The sequence below is a fragment of the Scophthalmus maximus genome, chromosome 7 (assembly GCF_022379125.1).
Source record: "Scophthalmus maximus strain ysfricsl-2021 chromosome 7, ASM2237912v1, whole genome shotgun sequence".
Classification (NCBI taxonomy): Eukaryota; Metazoa; Chordata; class Actinopteri; order Pleuronectiformes; family Scophthalmidae; genus Scophthalmus; species Scophthalmus maximus.
The window spans coordinates 4,461,342-4,486,362 of NC_061521.1; the positions used below are offsets into that span (position 1 = coordinate 4,461,342).

Consider the following 25,021-nt stretch of genomic DNA (forward strand, 5'->3'; position numbering starts at 1 on the left):
AGCATCACAGGTGAACTGAACAACAACCAATGTGCTGGAAGTAATAAACATCTTGTAACAAATATAAAAGTGCCTTTCTTACAGTCAGATTCAAAGTGATCATCTGGTACAGTAATGTCTATAGCAGTACAGGTAAGGTAGACTACCACAGACTTCTGTCAGTGTGAAAACTTGATCTGTGCACTGTTTACGACAGTGGAGTGGGGAATTACAGTTTTTCTGTTTTTTTGTTTGGTGTATGTGTTTGTCCCTTAAGGCCAAAATAATAAATAAACGACAATAATAACTAAGACTACAAGCCAGTGTTAATAAAACATTTACTGTATGCTAAGAACACTAACCATCACATTTTAACTTATATTTAGTTTGCGTTTATTTAATTTAATTTATTAAATCAAAATATAGTGGTGCAAACTACCACTAATACAAATAAAAAAACATACTTTTTAAGACTTATAATTTCAGTAACAAATATTTATTTCAAACATTTTTCAGTCAATGCCTACCCGGTGCAGCCTCTGGGCGCTAGCCGGCTCGCACTTAGCCTAGCTTATTAGCTTAGCTCCTTAGCCTCAGCTAACTGGGAAACTTGGATGTAGGTGTGCGTGTTTCAGTAACATTTGGCCCACCTGTGTGTCCATATTTGGATTAGCCGGGTAAAGGAGGAGTCAGGCCCTGCCAAGATGGCGACGGCTGAGCCTCTGCTGAATTGCCCACTTTGGGCTTCAAAACCGGCCAGCAGAACCCAATGGGTGACGTCACGGACGCTACGTCCATGTTTATATACAGTCTATGGTCATGATATAATCAAATTAAGTACCGGGTAACACATTGTGAGTCTTTCAGTGGTGGAGCGCTTATCATCAAGTGTCTATGACACAGTGTGTCAAATGAATTATATGCGATTTTACGCATTCAAGTTATGCTGACATTTTTAAACCAGAAAAAAATAAAAATAAAAAAATAAATATATATATATATATATATATATATATATATTATGACTTTTTTTATTTTTATCTGGACTTCCTCGAGTTTTTTTTCCCTGGCAGAAATTGGCTTCTGTCAGCTTGTGGTTGATTGCCACATGAACTTTGAAAAAGCCTCGCAGTGCTCTGTTAGTCTGAAACGCAGACAGAGTGAGACCTCTTCTCCAGAGTTGTCCCATCTCCGGCTGCAGCTACAGGTTGCTCACCTGTGTGCGGGAGCGCTAAGTCACAGGGCGCGCGAGCGCGGTGGAGCAGCGAGCGGCGGCGGGCACGCGCTGCCATTCCGACACATTCCCGGTGCGACGAACGCGACAACAACCTGCTAATATTAACCATTAAAACTCCGCCCCGCCTCCCCCAGCACGAAGAGCCGATGGACCTCTGAGGTCGCGCATTCGAACACATCACCGACCGCGGCAGGGCCACACTCTCGGTCGGTGAAGTGCAGCTGTTAACGCCACGTCGACTTAAACAAACAAACTAAAGCTTTAACAGTTGTTCCTTATTTCAGCTTATTTCGTTCCGTCGGCGTGAACTGGAGTTTTGTCGCCGTGAACCATGCTGGACCCGTCTTCCAGCGAAGACACCGACGGGGAGTCCGACCCAGAAGTTGTGCGGGAGGATCCGAGGAAACCGTCCGCCTCCACAGCGGGGAGACGGGGGAACAACAGCAGCCGGACGGGCGGTCAGCAGCGACAGTCCCCTGCACCTGGAAGCGCCCCCGGCAAAGGTGCAAAAGACAGCATCTCTGCACGTGAAGATGAGGAGAGGAAGGAACAGGAACGGATCAAGAGGGAGGAAGAGGAGAGGAAAATTAAACTGCAGATCTATGTGTTCGTCCTGCGGTGCATAGCCTACCCGTTCAACGCCAAACAGCCAACTGACATGGCCCGACGGCAGCAAAAGGTGAGTCTCTGCCTAACATTGAATCAACATGCACCTGTTGTATGTTGACCTCCAAGCGAACTTCCATTGAAAATATGTTAATTTTAAGCTCATTCTCGCACCTTCCAGACGTATTCAAAACAAGCTAAAATCAAACAATCCTTTGCTTTTTCTCGTATCTTAGTTGCTACCGATGAATTCGGCTCACATTTTACCACCACGTAACACTTGTTCGATTAAAACAGTTACTTATCTAGTCGAGTCTCCTGTTGCTTCCAGACAGTTGCCTTTAACGAAATTCTGCCCGATTGGCGACGGCCATCATTGTTATTCAACTGCACAATGAGGACTAATTCTTAAAATAGCGGTGCACATTGTGTAAAGCTACTGCCGAATTGAACATGCTCTTCTCATGTTTAATGTTAGCTCTTGAACTCATTTGTGCAGTGTATACATGTTTGGCACGTCCAATGTCAACCTTAAATTTAGGGAAATCCAATTGTAATCTGGCATAGTGGTAAAGACATTAGAGGGAGTGAGTGTATGGGTTTCTTGGCACTCCATCTTTAGCAGTTTTTTAAACTGGCCCCGAACAAGAAGATGCCAAACAACCTCTGTAACACCAGCATTAGTACAATCAAGCCAAGTTATTCTCACATTCAGTTTTCATTCAATCAGAAATCAGGGTAAAATAAAAAAAAATATTTAAACATACTTCTAAAAATCAACCTTAGTTACACCTTGCCTTAAGCTTTGATGTAACATGTAGGCATTCTCATATGTATTTTTATAAACACAACTAAACTGACACATGGTATTAAAAAATGGCCTCCAACATCAGAGCTGCTTCACTGGGGTTAATATACAATAACAACTGTCGATTGACAAATCACTGCACTGCACATCTGTATATGTTAGAATAGCCTTCATTTTGTGGCAAACACTCGGCTGGCACAGTTATGTGTTCAGTCTGAATCATGTTCTTGTTTTTCTTCTGTTTTTTTGGAGATGGTGCTTTTGAGGGATGCATTCAAGTACAGTCCTTGGCTGCAACACATTCAATGGCCATTCAGCTGATTTGGTGAATAGCTCTCCTCTGATTTGTCTGTGTTAGATTCAGATAAACGTGTGTTTGCAGAGCTGGAGGCCAGCTCGGACCTGCAAGCTCTCGCTTATAAAGCGAGCAGGTGAACCAGATATGACTGAAGAGCACCCATGTTTTTTCCCGCTGGGAAACTCTAAGTGTCTCATGGTGTTTGATTTAAATCGGCAGACAAGGTGTTTTTATTCACCACTGATGATTCTGTGAGTGATGAATCGGCTCCGACAGAAGGCAGACGTGGTAGAATAAACTATCCCTGTCATGTTAATGTGACCGCAACTTGACATCGAGCAGGAGAAATCCGGAGGTGGCGGCAGGCATGTCTGTGTGTGCTAGGTTGCCAGTTTAACCCCAGCAGGACAGAATAGTCAATAAAACACTCTGGATAAAGGTTCACTAGCAGGAGTGGATTTATCTGCTGAGGAATAAGTCATGTTGAACCCACAGAGGGAAAGCTGAGGTAGTGTAATCTGCAATAAGTAGCAGATCTGAGAACAGCCAGTGTCTCCATTGAATTTCCACAAATTGAGGAACGTTCACATCTGGCTCACTGAATCAATATTTACACCGATATTGACCTTTATGGGCTAGATTGGCTATTCTGTTCTGTTGTTGGTAGATGGGCCGTTTCTGTGAAACCACAGAATGTTCACAGTGGAATTCACAGTTAGACATTGTCAAAAATTTATAGAGATCAGTGTCTTTTTTCCCGGCCCTGATCCGGCTCTGTATTGAGTTTCCCAGTTTGATCTAATACTTATAGCTACTACATAAAAAATTGTCCATTGCACATACATGGCACATCCTAAAAATTTAAATAAGATAGAGGTTTAACAACAACGTAGCCGTAGATGCTTGGTTTACATAATATTTAATACAATGAGCTCGCTATAGCCTTTCTGACTTGAATGTACCCGGCAGGGCATTGAGTAATGAGAGCTCAACAGGCTGCACCACTGGGTTAGTGTTGTAAAGGAAAACAATTTGGCAACAAGAGCTTGTTGATATGAAAAAAGACTCACCAGATTGGAGTAAATAAGGGATTAGCATTTGATTGGCTTACTTTTATACTTTGCTGATTTGTTAAAATATGTCTAAATTGACCCTGATACCTATACTTGGTGGCTTGAGCCTTGTCTACTCTACTACATAGTTTTCAAAAAATAAAATTTGGGATATTTTCAGCATTTTTTTGATTGTTGTTTGAAACCTGCATGAATTAAATGATCTGTATTACACCTGTGAGTGGCCACAAAATAACGATCATATTTCTTATTATGACCTTTTATCAAAGGTACTGACTAAAATGTTTCAATGGAGCAAAATCGATGCCAACTGCAAGTAGTTGATAATTTGAAAGATGACAAAAACCCTGGGTAGCAAGAAAATGGCTATATTACAGTGCCTTTAGTACACCGTACACGTATATATTCATTACATAAACATAGAACATACATACATGTCCAGATATTAACCTTAAAAAAAGGACTCATGCATGCACTATATGTCCAATAAACATAAGACTCTATGATATTACCAACAATAACCGTTTAGCAGCGAGTGGACCCCCCACCCGTAGGGATACACTCCAACACACTGCCTTTTATTATATTTAATATACTATTTATTTCTTATACTTAAAGCCAAATTGACCATGTTTGCCACTTTGTGCAGTCAGGAAAAAAGGCACAGAGTTTGAGGAATCGACTCGTTGGCTCTGCTTCAACTATGCGAGAGGCTGAAGTCGGCCGGCCCACAATTCTGACAGAAATTTATCGGAACGTCCGACGTCGGGAGCGATTAATCGCTGCTCGCTCCCCCCTGTACACTGCAAGGCAAACGACGCACGACGAAGCTGACAATAGTCTGACTCCACAGAATTGTACGAAAGAAATCGGGGCTGATGTAGTGTTCACTTCCACTGACATCAGAAACTTGGAGTTCAAAATACCGTGTAACCCCTGAACACAAAATCAGAGACAAGGCTTCAGGGACAGTAAATGTTCAGGGCTTTGGTGTTGAGCAGCTACTTAACTGATGAAAACCTGGATGAACTAAACTGAATGAAGTTTGTCTCTGTGTTGTCACGAGGTGAACTAATAGAAGACTCATAGTAACACTGTATAAATATGACATTTGTCTTGAATTCGGTCGGTTTCCTACTGCTCGCTGTGGCTCTGGAGGTGGAGTTAATGATGCAAACTGATGCTTAGTGTCGGCCCACGCTCCAACGCAGCCTTCAGCGGGTTCACTGTGGGCCTCCATGAAGCTAAGACTTCAGGGTTTCACCTCCCAGGAAACACATTAATGATCATTTGCGGCAAGAAATAACAGGAAAAACAGGTCTGCTGTCGTGTCTATTGATTTTCTTTTTTTTGTAATGTATATTTGAAAGCAGATCAATCATTACTCATTTAACTCAAAAGGGTAGAATTTGCATGCCCTCTTTAGGTGAACACACAATCGCTCTACTTTGAAAAAGCACCATGCTATTTAAAAAACAATGTCACCTCAGGGTCTATTCAGCATCTCACCTGGAGCTTTTGACAAAAGGTTGTGAAAATGTTTGGGCCAATATCCAAAAAGGAAGTTTCCATGGCAACTATATATATATTAGTGCTGTCAAACGATTAAAATATTTAATCGCGATTAATCGCATTCATTTCATAGTTAACTTGCAATTAATCGCACATTTTTATCTATTTTAAATGTCCCTTGATTTCTTTTTGTCCCATTATTTTTTCTCATTTTAATGCACTTATCAAAATGGAAAAGTGGATCGGCTTGCTTTGTGCAAATGTTTTTTTTTTATTGAAAACAACATTGGCATATACTGTAGTGTTCAATTTCACATTAACATTCACATTGGAGCACAATGTAACACTGTCCATCAATAAAAGGGTGAAAAAAATACTTTGTCACACAAAGCCCCTTCAACAGCCCTTTCTAAGGGATCAAAACAGGGCGATACAAAATAAAATTAAGAAGTGCACATGTAAGGTAAACTAGGACTCAGCCTATAGTGCAGTTAAACCATGGATTAATACTTTATTTTTCTCAAGTTCTTTTTGAACATAGCAGTCAGGCTACTGCTCTTTATTCACCAGAGGCTCATCAACCCAGCCTCTTATTTCTCACCAGAAAGAATGAACAGTAACGGTTACCAATAAAAGGTAAGCCTACTACTTCTTTGCTTTGAGCCAGTTACTCAAACAGACAAACCTGTTGACATTTTCAGACAACCAGGAAGCTCGCTTCTTCTGTACAACATGCCCAGACAATGAAAACAGCCTTTCAGAAGGTACTGATGTGGCCAGTGTTGCTAAGTACTTGCGTACAAGGCGGGTCATTTCACTGTGTGCCCCTTCATGTGTAGACCACCATTCCTTGGGACGGTCATCCATGCCAGTAAGAGGCTCTGCCTTGTAGAGCTCCAGACAGATTCAGAATCTTATTGGCATCCATTTCGGCGTCTCGCGCTCGCCTACCCTTTGGCCGCCTTGCAAGCCCAAACAAGTGTGTGCGGTGTGCCTGTTGTTTTGTTTCCGGTCTAGCTAGATCTGGTGTGGAGTTGTAGTTTTTCTAACGTTACTAGATGTTGCAACAGCATGTGAAAAAACTACAAAGTTTGCTAGGCCAAAAAGAACGTTAATCTTGCGATAAAAAAATTGATGCCGTTAAAATGGGTTTGCGTTAATGCCGTTAATAACGTATTTAACTGACAGCAATAATATATATATATATATATATATATATATATATGTACATACATATATAACTAAAAACTCTGGAACAGCTCTTGAAGGAACCATTGGGCATTATTGTTTTTGATTATTATCCATATTTCCATCACTGTCATGGACGAAAACCTGCAAAGTCACATCCTGAAGCCCGCACAACAGAATGTTTTATACACGACAGCCTTATCTCATTAAACTGCCAAAATACACATACAGCCCCAATTGATACCACTCTTACCTGTCTGGTAAATATAAAGGTGCGTTCACACCGTCGCAACGCAAATTATTTCGCTTCAAATATTTGCGTGACGCATTGATGTGATAGCCAATTAGCAGAAAGTGAGCGAGAAAGCTTAAGCCCCAGTGAGCACAACCGCTTTGTGTAGCTTTGCCCTCGGCATTCTTGTCTGCCTATTTTTGCTTCAACAGTTCATGTTTATGTGTGTGTTAGGGCTGGAACAGTTTTTGTATTCGTAACATCACGGTCGGACGTTATGGTTCGGTGCTGGCAGTCATACTGGTATGGTATGGTACGTGGTATAAAAAGGTATGTTGATTGATGACATTAATGCGTAACCAATATTTCACACGCGCAAGTTCTTTCTGGACACCTTGAACTGTGATCCCTTACTCCAGCTGATTGGCTGATGGTGCGGTCGAATTGTCCTTCCTATGTACTATTCCTATCTACCATTCCTTGACCTCAGTGGAAAACGTCATGAGGTCAAGGAAAGGTGTAACGGAGGACTGATAGGACTTAGGTAAAGCCGACGGTGCTTCTCAGAGAATCTGACTCGACTTTCACTATACTACATAATTATGTGACGGCAGATGTTATTGACGTGCGTCTGCTGTGGTGAAACTAAAAATTCCCGAAGATGGACGACAAAAAAAGCAAGCTGCTCTATCCAGCATTTTTCAGTGTGATTTACTACCGTGTGACATATGAAGTAATGAAGTAAATGAAGTAAGTAAGTTATGAAGTAAATGCTTCATATGTAACAGTAATTTACATGATGACCTGCGTCACTTCTGGATCATATTCATACTCTTCTACTTCTACTGCGGACTGAATCGTTTACGTTTGTGCGTGTCACGTCATGTTAAATATCGCTGCCACAATGAATTGTGGGTCGTTTATTTCCCCTTTCCTTCCACATATGAAGGTCCAGTGTACCATATGCTAAAGGCAATAGGAAAGGAAGCATTGGAGCACCTTTCCTTAGCTATAGAGAATCCAAACAGCTCTTATCATGGCTGCCAATGAAATACTTCTCGGTCACGTCAAGATTTAGGAAACTTCCTGAGCCAATTTGACAATTCGACCATACACTGAATCAGTCACACAAGACATAGCTAGCGGAAAGGACCGCTGATAGTCTGCATTTATCTTATAGAAATTTTTTAAGTATTTTTTTCATTTGCATGATTAGCGTTACTGTTTAGTTCAAAAATACCCCAAACACCAAAGTACGAAGAAGCCATAGGGGACTAGACGCAGGCTTATGTTTTGAAAAGTAGAAGATCAGGGACGTCACCAGGCGAGATGGCATGAGACGAAAGGGCAGAAGGCTGCAGCAATATAGTCTTGCAGCGGTATGGGAAAACTTTGGAATACCATTGAGCTGGTAATAGCAACGGTGAGCGAGTGGTGGATCTAACAAGGATGGTGTGTCGGCAGAGGGTTAGGCTTAATTCCGATTGTTTAATTTTGGCTTTCGTGGAACACCTGTAATGCGCATGTTTAATTTTTTTATTATTCTATTTATTTTGAACATTTATAACATACAGGTGTTTTTTTTCAGTTTTGTAACTGTTTATAAAATAAATAAGAAATATTATTCTATTATTTTTTTAAAAATATGACCAATGGAGAGTGTATGTTAACTGTTTACATTGACTTGATAAAGTAGAAGCTGTACCAGCTACCTCAGGGGAGACTAAATGACACATTAAATTAAGAGTCATATGCATTTGTTTTTTTGTTGCTTTTTTTTTGTTGCTCTCGTGACGAACCGTGATGTCCAAACCGTCGTGTGAACCAAACCATGTGTACCTACCGTTCCACCCCGTGTGTGTGTGTGTGTGTGTGTGTGTGTGTGTGTGTGTGTGTGTGTGTGTGTGTGTGTGTGTGTGTGTGTGTGTGTGTGTGTGTGTGTGTGTGTGTGTGTGTGTGTGTGTGAAAATATTATGTGCAAATATTTGTGCTAATAACGCAAATAGGCACAAATGTTCCAGCGACCAAACCTTTTTTACTCGCGAGACCAAACTCCTGCCCATAAGACTATAGTCAGCTGGTGGTTCTCTTAGTTTAGCTCAACACTGGAAAAAGAAAGTTTGACTCTAAAAGATCTACAGAGCCCCCTAGGTTCAGCTGAGGAAAAAAAAAGAGCCATGTGTAAATCTGTACTCTCGGTATACAAATTCAAGTCTACAGTTTATAAACTTTTAATAACAATTTACCATTTTAATGTTCACAACGAAGAAATAATCTGACCAATTAGAAGGAGCCACTAGTGCAGGGACAGTATCCCCCACTGACTTCCCATTGTGATCATGACCTTTTAAGAAAAAAACCAAAATGTGCACTACTGTGGGATTGCTCAAATTCTTTAGGACGCTTTTCCGGGTGTCATGAATGAATGGAAACATTAGCAGGTATTCAGTGGTTTGCACTATATGGGGACTAGCTCCATAGAGCTGCCACAGATATGAATCAGACTGACCGTAAACCTGACGCCTTCGGGGGAAGTTTTGAAGAGAAACGGGAAGCAGAGAAACCAGCCGTGCAACATCTATTCTTGCCTTGTTTACATAGTTAACAAGCGTCTGCAGCTTCTTGTCAGCTCGCTGTGCAAAGTATTCTGTAGCTCAGGGTTCCCCAACTAGTTTTGTCCGAATTATGTCAAGCATGCAAAGCCGAGGGCCAAAATGTCCGGGTTTAAACACGCACCTATACACCTTTATATATCTGACTCAGACCCAAAACATTTAAATTCACTGCGCCAAACAATGACAACAGCATTACAGCAAGTGACATTACTGAAGGATAGGACTGAGTAGAAAAGATAACTGTCAACTTTTCTTCATAGGCCTGACATATGTCTGCATAACAAGATTATTAAACAGCAAACAACACACACACACACACACACACACACACACACACACACACACAGACACACACACACACGCACACACACACATAGACACACACACACACACACACACACACATTTTCAGTTTGTCACTTTTAAAATATGAGGTAAAATGCCACAATATCACACCAGCACATTATTATTAGTTTGAGACTTTTAGTATATGTGCCTATACCAAATAATATCGGAATATCATTATTTTTCCTTTCATTTTTATATTCTTTTCATATTATTGAATTGTTGTATTCAATTTTACCAATTAGTTTGCTGTTTTTAGAAGTGTATTGTCCACCGTTTCTGTTTTCATTTTATAATTGTTCTTTTTATTATCCCCTTTGCAGACAGCTGCTCTGCAAACCAAGCACCTCGGTTTAGGTTTTAATGGTCTGGTATAATAAAACAAAACTGATCAGTCCAGTCAGATTTTAACTCACGGTTTTCCTGGTCACCTTTACGCTTTTTTTTTGGGTAGGCCATGTTCTTTTGCTGTTTGGAAAGTGTTGGACTTTTCCTGCCCGGCTTCCAGAGTCCAGACCGGAGTCGGGACTCGGGAAGCAGGGGAGAGGTTTTTCTTTCTTTAGGACTGAAGGGCTCTCTCGATAGGGACCAACCCCTTACGTTCCCCAACAGCGTGGCAAAATCCACACCAATACTTCTTGTTAAACTTGAGACGCTGCAGCGTTTATCATTATTATAAAACAGATCGCAATCTGCACACACACACACACACACACACACACACACACACACACACACACACACACATAGTATATAGATTCATTCCCAACAGGCGTTATGCCACTCATACAACAGTTATCAAGAGATCAAGTGTATGGTGTGGGATGAGAAGGTAGAGCCGCGCACGCTTTATTAATGTGTTTTGACAGATGCGTTAGTGGGTCGTCGCGGGCAAAGCATTTGGCTTTTGCGGACCGGACCTGGGCCGCCAGTTGGGGATCTTTGCTGTAGCTCGTCTTTTTTTTGGTATGGCAACCACTTTGAAGTGTTCGTATGAGACCCCACTTACCGTTTTTTTTAACACTCAGCTCATCTGAGCTCTTCTGAATTGCAGGAGACCAAGAAAGTAATAAAATGTGTACAAGTACACAGTATTGTGTCATGTGTCTCACAGGGCTGTTTGATTTATGTTTTGTGAAAGTGAAAGAACGTAAGGCACTGATGAAATCTTCCAGGCATGTTGTGAATCAGACGAGGGGAAGGAAACTGCCCACGTTTCCATCCAGTGCTGTCGAGATAGAATAACGGATGTGTTTTTCCCAAAGAGCCCGGAGAGGTTAATTGTAATTCTAGTAAATAATTTGCTTTCAGGTTGTAAAGCAGATCCCAACTGAGCTACCAGTCTGATTTGGGCAAGACCTTGACTGCAAATGTGGTGAGAGAAGTGTTGTACATTGGTAGGAGCAGATTTGGAAATTAGCAAGTTATTAATCATTATCAAAGGCAATTATTAATAGTCATAAAAAATATTATAAGAAATAGAAATTCGGGGCACCACCCTGTAAACAGGGTCTAATTAACCAAACCTGTGAAATCAGTCAGAAATGGGTGTATGTTATATTTATGATATTGAGATCATAGGTTGAACACTGAAAGTGTGAATTCGAGCACTGACCATCGCAACCAGCATTTATACACCACAATATATCACAGACAGTTTCTCTTTGAATATAATAGAGTTTATTAAACCTCAGCACTACTAATTCGCAATCAATAGTACTTACATAAAACAAACATCTGTCATCAATCTCAGTTCTAAACTGATAAACAAGAGAAGCTACAACTACAAACATAATCTGTACACAAGCATAAATTGACGTAAGTGTGTGTGTGTGTGTGCACTAGATAGCATAGACTAGGTGATGTTAGCGACCGCTAATCCAACCTGATACTAGCTAATGCTAGGCTACAAATATGTGTGCGCTTGCATGTGTGTGCACGTGGTTGTGTGTGTGCAAACGTGTGTGTGGGCGCGTGCCTGTGTGCACAGGGGCCCCGCATGGTAGGCCACGTGGTTGATGGAGCATGTAGCATTGTGGCATAGCGTTAACTACAGCTAGCTTACAGTGTGACAGCACATGGTTGTGTGTATTGGTGGTTAGTAGGAGGAGAAAGAGAAAGAAAATAGGTTCCTCTGAGAGAGACAGTGGCGTGTTTAAACACTCACCACAGCGTGAGCTGTAGTCTTGGTCACCTGTTGTAAACAGCCCACTGTGCTAACACACGGTAGCAAAGCTAACTAGCAATCCAGAAAGGGACAACGCAGGTCAGGTCTTCACGTGGTACAAAGCACCAGAGTGAGATTAGGATATTGTAATTTTATCACCGGGCATGCGTGTCGATGTTCTAGCAGATAAATACAATACAGATAAGACATGTGCTATCAAAAATTAGCATCACAGTATTCTGCAGCATTAAAAACGGATTCACATCTTTCAGGTGATCGGCAGCAACTAAGATAAGGACTCTGAGGTTCACAAGCTTCACAAACAGCCAACATTAACAATAAGTTTACTCGATCAGCTAAACTATCTCTGCCCAGATACGTTTGCCTCTTACGTGGGTTGCGTGGGTTGCGTGGTAGCGACCGGTGTATTGCCGATCCGTCCGGCTTCCCAGCTCTGGTGACGGTCGTGTTCCACTCTGTGGCGAGTGGAGGGCTGCCTCGGCGTGCAGTGGAAATATCAGCGGCTGAGCAGACTTTGGTGGGCAGCGAAGGGCCAGCGAGTTGACTTGAAGAAGAAAAAAGGAAAGGGGAAAGATTGTTGTCAGCCATCTCCTTCGTGGGGTCAGTCTGTCAAACTTGGGTTAACACGTTTACCTGGCTTCAGCCGGCGTGGTTACCGGAACTTGCGTGGGTTCCGGCGCATCTGTCCAATGAGCGGCGGGTCGCAGACCCCAGACTCGGAATTCGACAGTGGTTCATCCTGGGAGTTGGAGTCTTTTGGGTTCCATTTGGCGCTGTTTCCCTTTGTGTGTCCCTTGATGAAACAACATGGATCTGTAGTCCATATTACACCACATGCAGGCACAACAGAAGTCAATAGTAGTCTTATTTATTTTTTATTTCCAAGCCCAAACCAATCTATCTTATCTCCTTTATGAAGGCACTGGGCAGATATTTTGAAATGGAACAACATTTAACCTGTTGTAAGTGTGAAGCTCCGAAGGGCTGAGTCAGAAATTTCCTCCCCTTTGTATGCAGATGAATATCTTTACGCTAGATCCTAAAGCAGAGTTTTGGTTGAAGTGTGCAGCTGCTAGGAGGCAGAGCAGCAGCAGCCTGAAGCAACCAAGGTCTGACTTCCTCACTGGCTTTCAGATCCACAATGGGAAGTAGCTTTACTCAGTTACTTCAGAGCTGTTTTTCTGCAGTTCTGCAGAAAGTCTCTCTTGCCTCTGTCTTCAGAGGTGGACATGGAACTGCTGCCGCCTCAGAAACCTGTGGAGCCTTGAGTCTTGAGTTTTGAGTGAAGAATCATGAAATGCAGCCTTTGACCTTGCAGACTCAGCAGCATCTCTGAATATTCTCCAGTCTGTGCTGCAGCCTTAAGACTTGTGATTTCAATAAAAGTGAGATATATGTGGAATCAAGTGAAAGTGGTCAGAGTTAAGATTCCAATGAAGGAAATTTGTGAATATTTGTTTATTTAGTCATTCGTGAGCTATTTTTTTCATGACATAATGATACGCCTACCTTTTGGGTTTTCTTGCCTTTCAAACATTCCAGTCTTCCCCTGCATTTCTGTTTTTCCTGTTTCCAAGCGCACCTGACAAACCAAGCAGGGAAACATGACTGCAGAAACCCCTTCCTGATGGAGACCCACGCATTCCTCCCTCCCTTCACATGTCTAATCCCCTGGCAGCTGTTTATTACACAAACAAGATAAACGCCATCTCCTCCTGCTACTCTGCTATAAGAAGCCACTTCTGCTGATGTTGAGGCTTTGTTTTTTTTAGGAGTGGGCGCGAGTTTTGGCCTCAGATAGCTGGAGGCGACTTCCGTCCTCCTTTGTCATCACTCGTTTCCCTGTCAGATTCCCTGGGATGGAGCTCTTCTCAGAGGGTTATGTAACCTGTCCTCCACCACCTCCTCCTCGCGGAGATGTGAAAGGATGTCTCAGCAGGGCTCTCGCAGAGCAGGGAGCTCCGTGAAGAGCATCAGACAGCAAGAAAGACTGGCCCCGGGGGCCAAAGACGACTCTCTGACAGTACAGTACTCCACAATGCAGTGAGTCTGACTCTGTCCATTGTTGTTCTTAGCTTTTTCTCCAAGTGTAGTTGCCACAGTATAGATTTCTAAAAACACACAACCAATCACAAGATTTATAAAAAAATCAATAACAAAAAACAAAGTTGTGCTGACAGAACGGATGGTGGAATATGATCTGAAAGTTTGCTGCAGTAATTTTCCATTGCAGCTGTTTCACAGAAAATGTAAAACACAGAATGGTTTGATGCTGAAACAACTGGTTGATTAATCAGGCACTGGTCCACATGACTGAGAGTCTTCAACCATGCTAGCTGCTCTGTGAGGCCGTACTTGGTTCGGTTGATATTATTATTTGAATTTGAAGTTGAATGCGTCTTAGAATGCTAACATTTTCCTAATTAGCAGTGTACACAAAAGTACAGCCGAGGCTAATGGAATTTCATTAGTCTTAGACATAATTGAGCATAAAGTATTGGACAAATTTATATTTTTAGCATTTCTTAGTTTAATACAAATATAAACGTAATACTTTTTCACATGTAATTCAAAAACTTTCAATAAAAATTACTTTATTACTGTTTCGTTTGAGTCATACATTTTTGTAAAACATTTTTTTACACAATTTTGTTAAACCATAACAGGATAAAATTATGTTATCACATATCACCATTCTCTTGAAGGTGGGTAACACTAACAATGAGTCACTGTGGAGACCCATTTTCCAAGAGTTTGATACATGTAGAGCAAACAAGTTTCACTTGCACTCTCAATGAATGAATGTATACGAGTGGACACAGTGTAAACCCCACGGACCTGGTGTGTGTGGTATGTTTATACAATCATATCTTAATTGTGATGTGTCATTTTTGAGAATGTCATTCACTTTGCCAAAACCAATTAAAAATGGAATTTTGGAGTCTCTGTGTCTTGCAGTCCGGTAGGATAGACTGATATGAATGTGCGTTGAGATGCATTGTGGTATAAGTAATATGCATGTATGGTCACTGCACTACAAGTGAAGCTAACATAGCAGTCTGCGCATGACAAGCTTAAACAGAGACAAGAGGCACCTACCGACAGCTACCTGATGGTGAGGAAATATTCGTTGATTTTTACAAAACGTATTTTGCTTCTAATTGCTTACGGCCCCTTTAAGCGGTTCATGTAGAGAAAACAAAACCTGTCAATGTCTCTTAAAACTGGTCTACAGTTTGCCATTACTTTTGAAGTTGCTGGGCCTAATTCTAAAAGGTAAGCCACTGACTGAATGATGCTGAAAAGACAGCAAATTAGAGACGCTGTTGGAAATCAGTTACTTCTAAAGACAGCTCAACAACTATCTGGTTTCACTATCTTATAACTAACCACCACACAGAATGTGAAGAACAAATGAAAGCTTCAGCTGTCAACGGTAGGTCTGAGCCAGCCAAGGTGCAACCATCTATATATCCTTTGTCAATATCTCACCCCCCTTTCATCTGCTTTGACACAGTCAACAAACTGAACTGTATCAGTCAGTGTGTTTTATTCAGCATGTTTTTGTGTCTGTGGTGAGAAAAAAGTAGAGGTCTCGAGAGTTACGACCAGGAAACACCTGGCAGGAAAGATGTAGAAAACGGCAGTAGGGAATTTTTTTTTCCTCCTGCTTATTTCCTTTCAGAGGAAGAGGGGAAAGAGAGGGTTTGTAAACATTGTCATAGTTAACAATCACAATCTTTCATTAACTGTTAAGTTATTTCTTTATTCTTTTTAACCGGGCCTACATTTATTCGTCAGAAGGAAAAAATAATGCACAGTTTAGTTTTTAAGGTGAGAAACTCAAAATGCCCCAGTGTCTGTTTCTGTCATTCAGACGTCTTCCTATATGTCAGCATCCCCTGTCAGAATCTGCAGCTGGTTTGTGTGAGTGTGTGTGTGTGTGTGTGTGTTGAAGCTGCAGAGAACTCACTAAAATTCAATACCTTTATTTTGTTTGCTCTCTGAGTCTATAGTTAAGTCTTTTTAGATAATTCCATTTTGTCCTGCAAAATTAAAATGAATTTCATGTAACAATAATTATTAGCTGTTGTAATTGATTACTTTTTGAGTCAAGTATGTAGCTCCATTACATCAAATATTTTGTAAGTATATTCAGTGAAATCTCTCAACTATGGAATGAATTACCATGAAATTTCTCAGCTAAGAAGCTGGGTTGAGATTTGAATTTGTCCACTACTCTACTTTGTAGAAAAAATCTGTTCGCAAGATTAAAAACAGATTATTTGCACGGCCCTTAATGCTACTGTACCTGCCTCGATGATTGTTAGTCAATTTGGACAAAAGCGTCAGCAAAATTAATGTAATGTAAAATAATGTAATGTGTGGCATTCTACAATAGTGGAGGTGGAGCAGTAGCTAAGCTCTTGTATGACATTTTGTGTTCAGGCATCATTAAACACTGATGACTTTGAGTAAATGTGTTATATTGAAGCTGTAACTTGAACTGTCCGCTGCACCCGTCCATTTGATTTTTCAGAGCTTCTTTCTGCAAAAAGCTTTGACAAGTACAACAACTATTGTACTGTACATTTGCACATGATAAGAACTTTCAGGGGTTGTGATGTGCAATTGTCTCCTGGGAATCAGTTTAATGCTGATAGAATCCTTTACATTTGTATTTCTGGTCCTTCATGTCTTTATCAAGTACACCTGTACAATCGAATGCAGGTCAAAACAATGATGGAAATATATTGCACCTTTACAAAATCTTTGTTTACATACATGATACACAATACAATGCAGTCCATCATCTCTCTCTACAATCTCAATGCTAAAACATAATTGAATAAACCTCAATGTCTAAAAAACTGTATATCAGTGGCCTAATGGTTTACCATGTCAAGGCAGTTGTATTATATTGGATTAGATTGTGCAGGTTCCTAATAATAAAGGGTTATATTTCAAAGTAGGCTACAGGGGGGTTAACTCCACGCTGCCCTGACTCAAGACATTGACTGTTATCTGGAGTCCGATGATATTTACGACCATAAAAATAGGTACTGACGGGTAGATTGGCTTGCGTTGTGTCCCTGCGTGGCAGCTGGTTCAGCCTGTGGGCTCGCTCTGTGCTTCTGATGACTAATGAAGTCCCCAGAGGCTGCTCCGCACGCAGCACGTTTGTTGTGACGGCGTCCCGCTCGGTCTTTTACCCGCAAAGGCTCATGGGACTTTTATGCCTTCATGTATGTGTGCAAATTTAGATTGCTAAAGACAAAAGATTGCAGTTTGACTGCTTTGATTTTGAGTTGCAGGCTTGGGGGACTTGCTTAGGTGTTGAGTTTGTCTTTATGAGAATGGTCTTGTGTCTGTAATTTCAGTTTGTGTTTGTTTTCTTTGTGTTGAGGCTTCCTTCCGAAGTAATCAAACTATTGAATAAAAACTCTCAGTTTTGGCTGCAGCTGCTTAAATATCTATCAGCTGCTTCTCTCAGGAACAACCCTGAGTCCGTTCTCACTGCTAAACTTGTAAACGACATCATTGAGTGTTATCCATCATAAATAAAAACATAGGTGAATCAAGTAAAAATCCGTCCGGGTAGCTGATTGTAGCTTGACAATTTGATGCCTTCAATCTTTCAACAGAAGGAGGTTTCCTGGAGGAAATGTGTCATTCAATCTGGCAGCTTTTTACTGACTGGCTGTAGGTCCTTAATAGAGCCTGACCAATTTATCGCTTGTCCAATTTAAATGAGCCGATATGAGCCTGAATCTGGGTTTATGTCTTCAGATATGAAAACTTTCTTACAGCAAAACTGCAGAAAAGAAAAAATATATATATATAAAAAAAATATATTTTCTTAATTTAAGTTCTATATATTTGGTTGTTTTTGTGTTTTCTTTTGATGTTATTTATGATAAAGTTAATGGTTAAACTTTAAAATATCAATCCTCAATTCTAGTCCCTAAGAAGTCTTCAAATGTTTAAAACACACATTTACTTGATGAAGAGTTTAGATCATCAAGTTGTCTATAATTCTGAAGTTTTATTAGTCGCATCACATTCTGGTGTGTATGCAATATCTATTTTCTGCCAATCCTCAACATTTAGATTACAATGCTATGCTAGCCAGCCTGCTTGTTAGTTTATGGAAGAAGGAAAATTAAAGTTTAACATTGACAACTGGCTCGAGAATAATGATTGTTAAAGCCAGGCCCTGTTCACAAAGCAAGAAGAAGAAGAGGGGCATCAGGATATGTGTTTGACGAGACCCTGAACCACACAACATTAAGCAAACAGGGGGAACTTTCTGTGCTCAATGTTTAAATGACCATATTCAGTTCATAGGCCATGCAACAGCCCTGGCAAAACATTTCGAGTTTATGCTGACGGTGTGTACAGACACAAACAAACACAGATACACTCCTGCACATGGTCAGTGTGTCTGTGTCAAGCTAACATGATACAAACATCTACTCTTAGCTTATTGGTAATTTGGAGCAAATGGCACAGTTGTTACATTTGCACAGTGGTTAAAAAGGCACAAATGACACTGGGTGATCATCTGAAAGGTTGCAGTTTTTAGGCGTTTTTAAAGTGAAGCCAATGTGGAAGTGCCTAAAACCTGTATCTCTAATAACCAGCAGAGGGCGACTCCACTCGTTACAAAAAGAAGTCTGCTCTATTGAAGTCTATGAGAAAATGACTAACCCTCACTTGATTTATAACGTCAGCAAACATTTTCCTGAGGGGTTTATGGTCTCAATCGCCAGTTTCAAGGTTTTCTTCAATACAGCATGATGTTCATCTTGTAAATTATGGTGGATACCGAGTGATTGACAGCTAGTACCGTTGAAAAGGTGAATGGCGCAGGTGTAGGTGGACGTGTAGTGTTCTTTAGTCAGTCAGGCCCAACCCCCTGCTCCTCCAATATGGTTACATGTACTGTACTTCTGGTTTCCAAAAACCAAGATGGCGCTGGCCAAAATGCTAAACTCGAGGTTTCAAATGGCTGTTCACAAACCAATGGGTGGCGTGACGGGGGGTTGCTTCTTGTGTTCGAAAGTTAAGGATAGCTTGGAATCTAATGCGTAGATTTTTGACTTATTTTTTAAAAGTCTGTCTCCCTCAAGTTCATTGGCTTTATCCTTATTGACATGAAATACAACACATAAATAAACACATGCAGATTTCTGTTCTCTTCTAGTTCTCTTTCAATGTCATTATACTTTCCATGGCAGTTGAGCGTGAGCACTAGCCAAGTCACATGTTTGGGCTGTTGTGTGTCAGCACAGTCTGATTCTTTTTATTTAATTATCATTTTTTGTCTTTTACAGGAATCTTCTCTATCATGTTGAGGCTGAAAGTGGAGCTCCAGCTGGGCCGCAGATATTCTTTTAATCAAAATTTTTCACTTAAATGCTCAGTTATCACCAGCTGTCTATCAACCCCCAGATGAGCAGATTAAAACTCAAAACAAAACAATAGATTTTCCTTTTATTAACCAATGTCTCCATCGCAAGCCTCATGTTCATAGAAATTGAATTGGTATTGAAATGTAGCATTTCAATATGATAATATGTGGCATTAATAAGCATCAGCCTGCACAGTCCTATGCTTCTATTGTTCCTTTGTGTTCTCATGAACTGTTAACTGTGTACAGGAAAAGGACAAAGACTCTGCAGACATCTGTCTGTGAAATTGAAAATTTTGTATTAGCAATCAGTTTGCTTTTCATGGCTGAATCCTTCAGATCCAAGTCACTCCCATTTTAACCTCTCAATTACCTGTGCTCGTCAGTTATCAGAAGAACTCACATCTTATGGAGCTTTAGCCTTCATTTTGTGCTGGTCGATAAAGATAATTATCGCAAAGTAACTTTTCCCCGATAGAAATATATTATACGGGCTTCTGCGGTTGTGCACAGCCGTACGTCAGGAGTGAGACCGAGATAAAAGAGAAAATGGAGACAGTAAATATTAACTCAAGCGATAGCGATAGCGCAAGGCTCAAAAGATGACGGCATTGTTTAAAAGATGTTTTTTAGGCTATTTAAAGTCCGTCAATAAGCAAAGTAGAAGCGTGCGCTGTAAACTGTGTTGAAAGCACTTGTAGCAGTTGCTGCAGTTGTATATTTATACAACTGCATTATACAGCAGCAATTGTATAATGTTCTTCAGTACATTTGTCATGTTCAACTTCTAACAGAAAATAAGTAATATTTAAACCAAATTTACTTTGGTTTAAATATTATGATATCTTCACATCTCACAAAGAAAAGTGATTTGATTTATATTGTGATCTATATGGATATCTATCAATATGAAAAAAATAATCGTAATTAGATTTTTTCCATATCGCCCAGGCCTAACTTTATTCACTCATGGTGTTATAATAAGCACAAAATGTTAAAAGCTCATCAAATATTATGAATTATCATTTGTTAATTGTATTGAGCACATTGGTCAAAGGTGGAAATGAAGAGAATTTCTTTCTGTCTCTAGTGTTGAGATCTGTGTTGAGAGAAGAATGAACCTATCCAGGCTGTCCTGAAAACTTGTTGGTGCATTCAAGGAACCTCTGACAATGGAGCTTTGACAGTGAGCTTATGAACAAAGATAAGAACAAAAACCTAGAGTCCCAAATTTACATTACTCTTTGGACTTTAGCAACATTATTTCTTAAAGGATGACTTAATAGCTGTGATGCACACTTTCTACATATTTTCTATGTTTTTGTTGAAACAGCTGCCTGTGTTGGTTTCTTATTACTCTCCTTCTGCATGCTCTCCTGCGCACTGCTATGGATTTAATAGTTTTGGATCCAAATGTGTTAAATTTGTCCAAATGACAGTGGCCCATTGAGAGTTGATGTTTGGTATTTAATAGATAAAGACATAAAAAAGGGATATCACATTGTAAAATCAATTATTTTATACCCTTCTCATTTATTTACATACTAATGAAACAAACAGGAGAGATGTCCCTCAAACTGATGTGGTTCAGGTCATCTTTGGACACTGCCTTTACAGAGAAATATGTGTTAATCAGTTGCATTCTTCGCTTATGGTCTGAGTGTCAATGTATTCAACAAAGGGTTGCCAAGTTTTGTGAAAGGCTTTTAAGGAACCTCTGAGGGAAAACCTTAACCGCTCTAGCCTAATATTTTGCAGGACTTCCTGTATCCATCTGTTGTGAGTGGGTGAAGAGGAGTTGGTCCACTTGAGGAGAATAAGTCTTCTTGCCAAAAGAGTGGTAAATGCTACTATGCGTCGTGAGGCTTTGGGTGTGACTGGTGTCGGCATGAGAGCTATAAGAGGGGCAGCAGACACTGTTTCACTAAGTGTTTTGAAGATGGCAGTCCAATATTCTGACAGACGTGGACAGGTCCAAAACATATGCAAATAATCAGCGGGTGTTTTTTGGCACCTGTTGCATGCGTCGGATCGATTGGGGTAAATTTTTGCAAGTTTTGCATTAGTAAAATGGACTCTATGTACTATTTTACACTGCAGTAAGTTGTGCCTAGCAAAGATTGAGGACGTATGTACCAAAGAGAGAATCTGTCTCCATCGGTCGTCTGATAGAGGTCAGCATCCCAAGTGTCTCTCAGCACTGTTAAAGTTGTTTGCTTAATCTTAAAAATGTTTTTATATTTGACTGATATAAGCCGTCTTTGCCCAGTATCTATTAGACAAAAGAGTCAGTTATAGAGTCCGTGGGGCAATGCGGGAACTGTGGGAATTGATTTTGTACAAAGTGTCTAACTTGAAAATATCGAAACAGGTGAGTGCTTGGTAGACCAAATTTAGAGGAGAGAGCAGAAAACGTAGTGAAAATGCCACCAGCATAGAGATCTTTAATACATCGCAAACCTTTGTCGTGCCAAGCCTGAAGAATTGGGTCAGAGCAGGATGGTAGGAATGAGTAGTTATGAAGGATTGGTGCTAGGGTTGTAGTTGTGTGGAGGCCAAATTGTTTCCTGAATTGTCTCCAGATTTTGAGTGTGTTCGATACAATCGGATTCTGAGCTGAGTGTTTATGTGGAAGCGGCAGTTGGGGACAAACTATGGACCAAAGTGAAAAACGACAGGATGACACCTCGATCTGAGCCCACGACGGCCGATCAGTTGGTGACACATTGGCGCTCCAGTAAAGGATTTTGTTGATGTTGCAGGCCCAATAATAGTAACGGAAATTAGGTAAAGCCAGACCCCCATCCTTCTTTGGAGGCTGAAGGGTTGTTTTCCTGATTCGTGCTTGTTTGTTGCCCCATAAGAATGAGTTAATTGATTGTTCAAGTAGAGAAAAAAAAGATTTGGTAAGAAAGAGAGGGATATGTTGGAACAGATACAAAAACTGTGGTAAGACCACCATTTTAATTAAATTTACACATCTCATCAGGGAGAGTGGAAGGGAGGACCATCTGGATAAGTCCAGTTTGCAGCGCTCCACTAAAGGCCGAAAATTATTTTTAAAGAGGTCAGTAAAAGATTTAGTTATAAAAATCCCAAGGTATTTGAACCCTTTTGTGACCTTAAAAGGAAATGAGGTCGTGGCAGTCTTTCTGTCCCAGCATTGATAGGAAAGTATTCACTTTTGCCGATGTTGAGTTTGTAACCCAAGAGTTTTCCGAACTTTTCTAGTGTAGCTAGTATTGTGGGAAGGGAGGTAGTGGGGTCAGACACGTAGAGTAAAAGGTCATCTGTGTACAGGGAAAGCTTGTGGGATACCCCGGAACGCTCAATTCCTTTAAACTTCTCTTCTGTACAGAGCCATATGGCTAGGGGCTCGATAGCCAGCGCAAAAAGCAGCGGTGATAGGGGGCGTCCTTGGCAGGTGCCTAAGTGCAGTGGGAAGGGTTCAGATCTTATTCCATTAATGTTAATTGAAGCTACCGGTGATGTGTAAAGAAGTTTAATCCAAGCGATAAAATCAGAGTTAAGGCCAAATTTTCCTAATGTATAAAATAAATATTCCCATTCTACTCTATCGAACACTTTTTCAGCGTCCAGTAAGAGAACGATTTCAGGAGAGTCCGAGGTGGAGGAAGAAATTATGTCGAAGAGTCTCCTGGTGTTAAAGAAGGATTGTCTTCCCTGTATGAAGCCAGTTTGATCTGGGTTAATCAGATCTGCAATGACTTTCTGTAGACGGTTAGACAGCACTTTTGATAGTATTTTAATATCAACGTTTAAGAGGGAGATCGGTCTGTAACTACCACATTGGAGTGGGTCTTTTGTCCTTTTTTAGTTATAAAGAAATTGATGCTTCTCGCAAGGTAGGTGGTAGGTTGCCCTTGGTGAGCGCATCATTGAACATTCTCACCATAAATGGGGCCAGCACAGAGGAAAAGGCTTTATAAAGTTGAAATCACCGGCGATTTTAATTTGGTGGTCATTCAGATTAGGTAGAGTTGAAAAAAATTTGGTGATAAATTTTTAGTAATATTTTGTTCAAATGAAACGCCTTTGTTAATACTAATCGCTGCCCCTCTGGCCCTCTCCGAGAAACTCGAGTGAAATACATGACCCATCCATGGTCTTTTAATGCATAGGATATTAAAAGAACGGAGATGTGTCTCTTGTAGAAAGCATAACTCACCCCTTAGTTGTTGTAACTACCTTGTTGGCTTTTGTTGGGTTATCCATCCCTTTGACGTTCCAGAAAATAAATTGTACCTTTCTACCACTCAACGACATGGTCCTTAACTTGTGGTATCATTCTGTAAAAATATGAGCAGATAAATGGAGGAAGTCAAGACCAGCTGCGAGGAACAAGCAATGCAAAGGAAGGAAAAAGACTAATAATCATACAAATAAAAAAAACAGAAAAAAAGGAAAGGGGAGAAGGGAAAAAATAAACAGACAAAAAACCCCCAAAACACAAGAAAATAAAAAAGGGGGGGGGGGGGGGGGGGGTGCAGTCATACAAACACCAACTTTCATACTTCACCCAGTGGGAACACTTAACATGGGTATCCCTCTGGATACAAACCTTCCGGGCTCGTCCCATCGATAGTCCGCCCGTGCTCCCTTCCCTATGAAATGTTAACATATCCCTGAGTGGAGAGGCAGCTTGACTTTTACTTAGCAGTTGCAGAGCAAAAAATAAATAAATATAAAAAAACTAAAATACTATTTGAAAGAACGGCTGTGATTGGAAATACAACAATAAAACTTTTAGAAAACATATACTGCTCACATCTTAGCTTATTAACTGGCACACATCATTCGGATAGCTCCAATTAGGCAGCCTGGTTCTATTGTAAATTAGATTTAAATGAGTCCACTAGGCACCGTAGAGGAGTGTCCGAATTGCATTTACTTGGCACGTTTGGCAATGTATTTTCTGGCTTCATCCACCGAAGAGAGTCGAACTTTGTCCCCGTTAGCTGCCGTTATCAGCAGCCTGGCTGGGTATAGGAGGACAGGTCTGAGCTCAAGATTGTAGAGTTGCCCCATAACCTCTCTGTAAACGGCCCGCTGCTCCATGATTTCAGGGGGGTAGTCTTCATAGAGAGTGATGGGTTTGCCTTGGAATTACGTGCCTCACGAATCACTTTTTCCTTGGTCTGAAAGTTGTGGAAGCGGATAATAACAGAGGCCTCGGTTTCTCACCTTGCTTCGGTTTTGCCGTCAGAGACCTATGTGCCCGGTCGAGTCTGGGGGGAGTTGGCAAAATGTTGTCACCCAGGAGCTCGCAAAGCAAGTCTGAGAAGAAAGTAGTTGGCCGCGGCCCCTCAATTGCCTCAGGAAGACCTATGAATATGCAAATGTTATTGCGGCGGCTTCCAGCCTCAAGGTCCGCAGCCTTAGCCTTCAGCTTAGCACAGGTAGCGGTTAGCTCCGTGCACGTAGCCTCCAGAGACGTGATGCGATCACTGACCAAGTCCGCGTTAGACTCCAGGGAAGTTATGCATTGTCCGTGGTTGGATACGGT

General features: G+C 40.9%; 1 protein-coding gene and 1 long non-coding RNA gene across 3 annotated transcripts in view; one reads left to right on the forward strand and one right to left on the reverse strand.

The window, feature by feature from the left end:
* The first annotated feature begins 1,282 nt into the window (after positions 1-1,282).
* cadps2 (Ca++-dependent secretion activator 2) overlaps positions 1,283-25,021 on the forward strand; it is a 218,154-nt gene continuing 194,415 nt past the window's right edge. Inside the window, exons 1-2 of one of the 2 annotated variants that reach the window (XM_035642193.2) lie at positions 1,283-1,422; positions 1,501-1,895. In XM_035642193.2, the coding sequence (XP_035498086.2) occupies positions 1,548-1,895 (348 nt within the window). In that variant the 5' untranslated portion in view covers positions 1,283-1,422; positions 1,501-1,547. Of the gene's footprint in view, positions 1,423-1,500; positions 1,896-25,021 lie in introns of those variants that run through there. The other variant, XM_035642194.2, reaches the window with a different exon arrangement.
* On the reverse strand, positions 11,577-13,655 carry LOC118315154. Its single transcript, XR_004794809.2, has 3 exons — positions 13,590-13,655; positions 12,714-12,873; positions 11,577-12,624 (listed from the first exon to the last, which is right to left on the reverse strand). It is a non-coding gene; the product is annotated as an uncharacterized LOC118315154 (long non-coding RNA).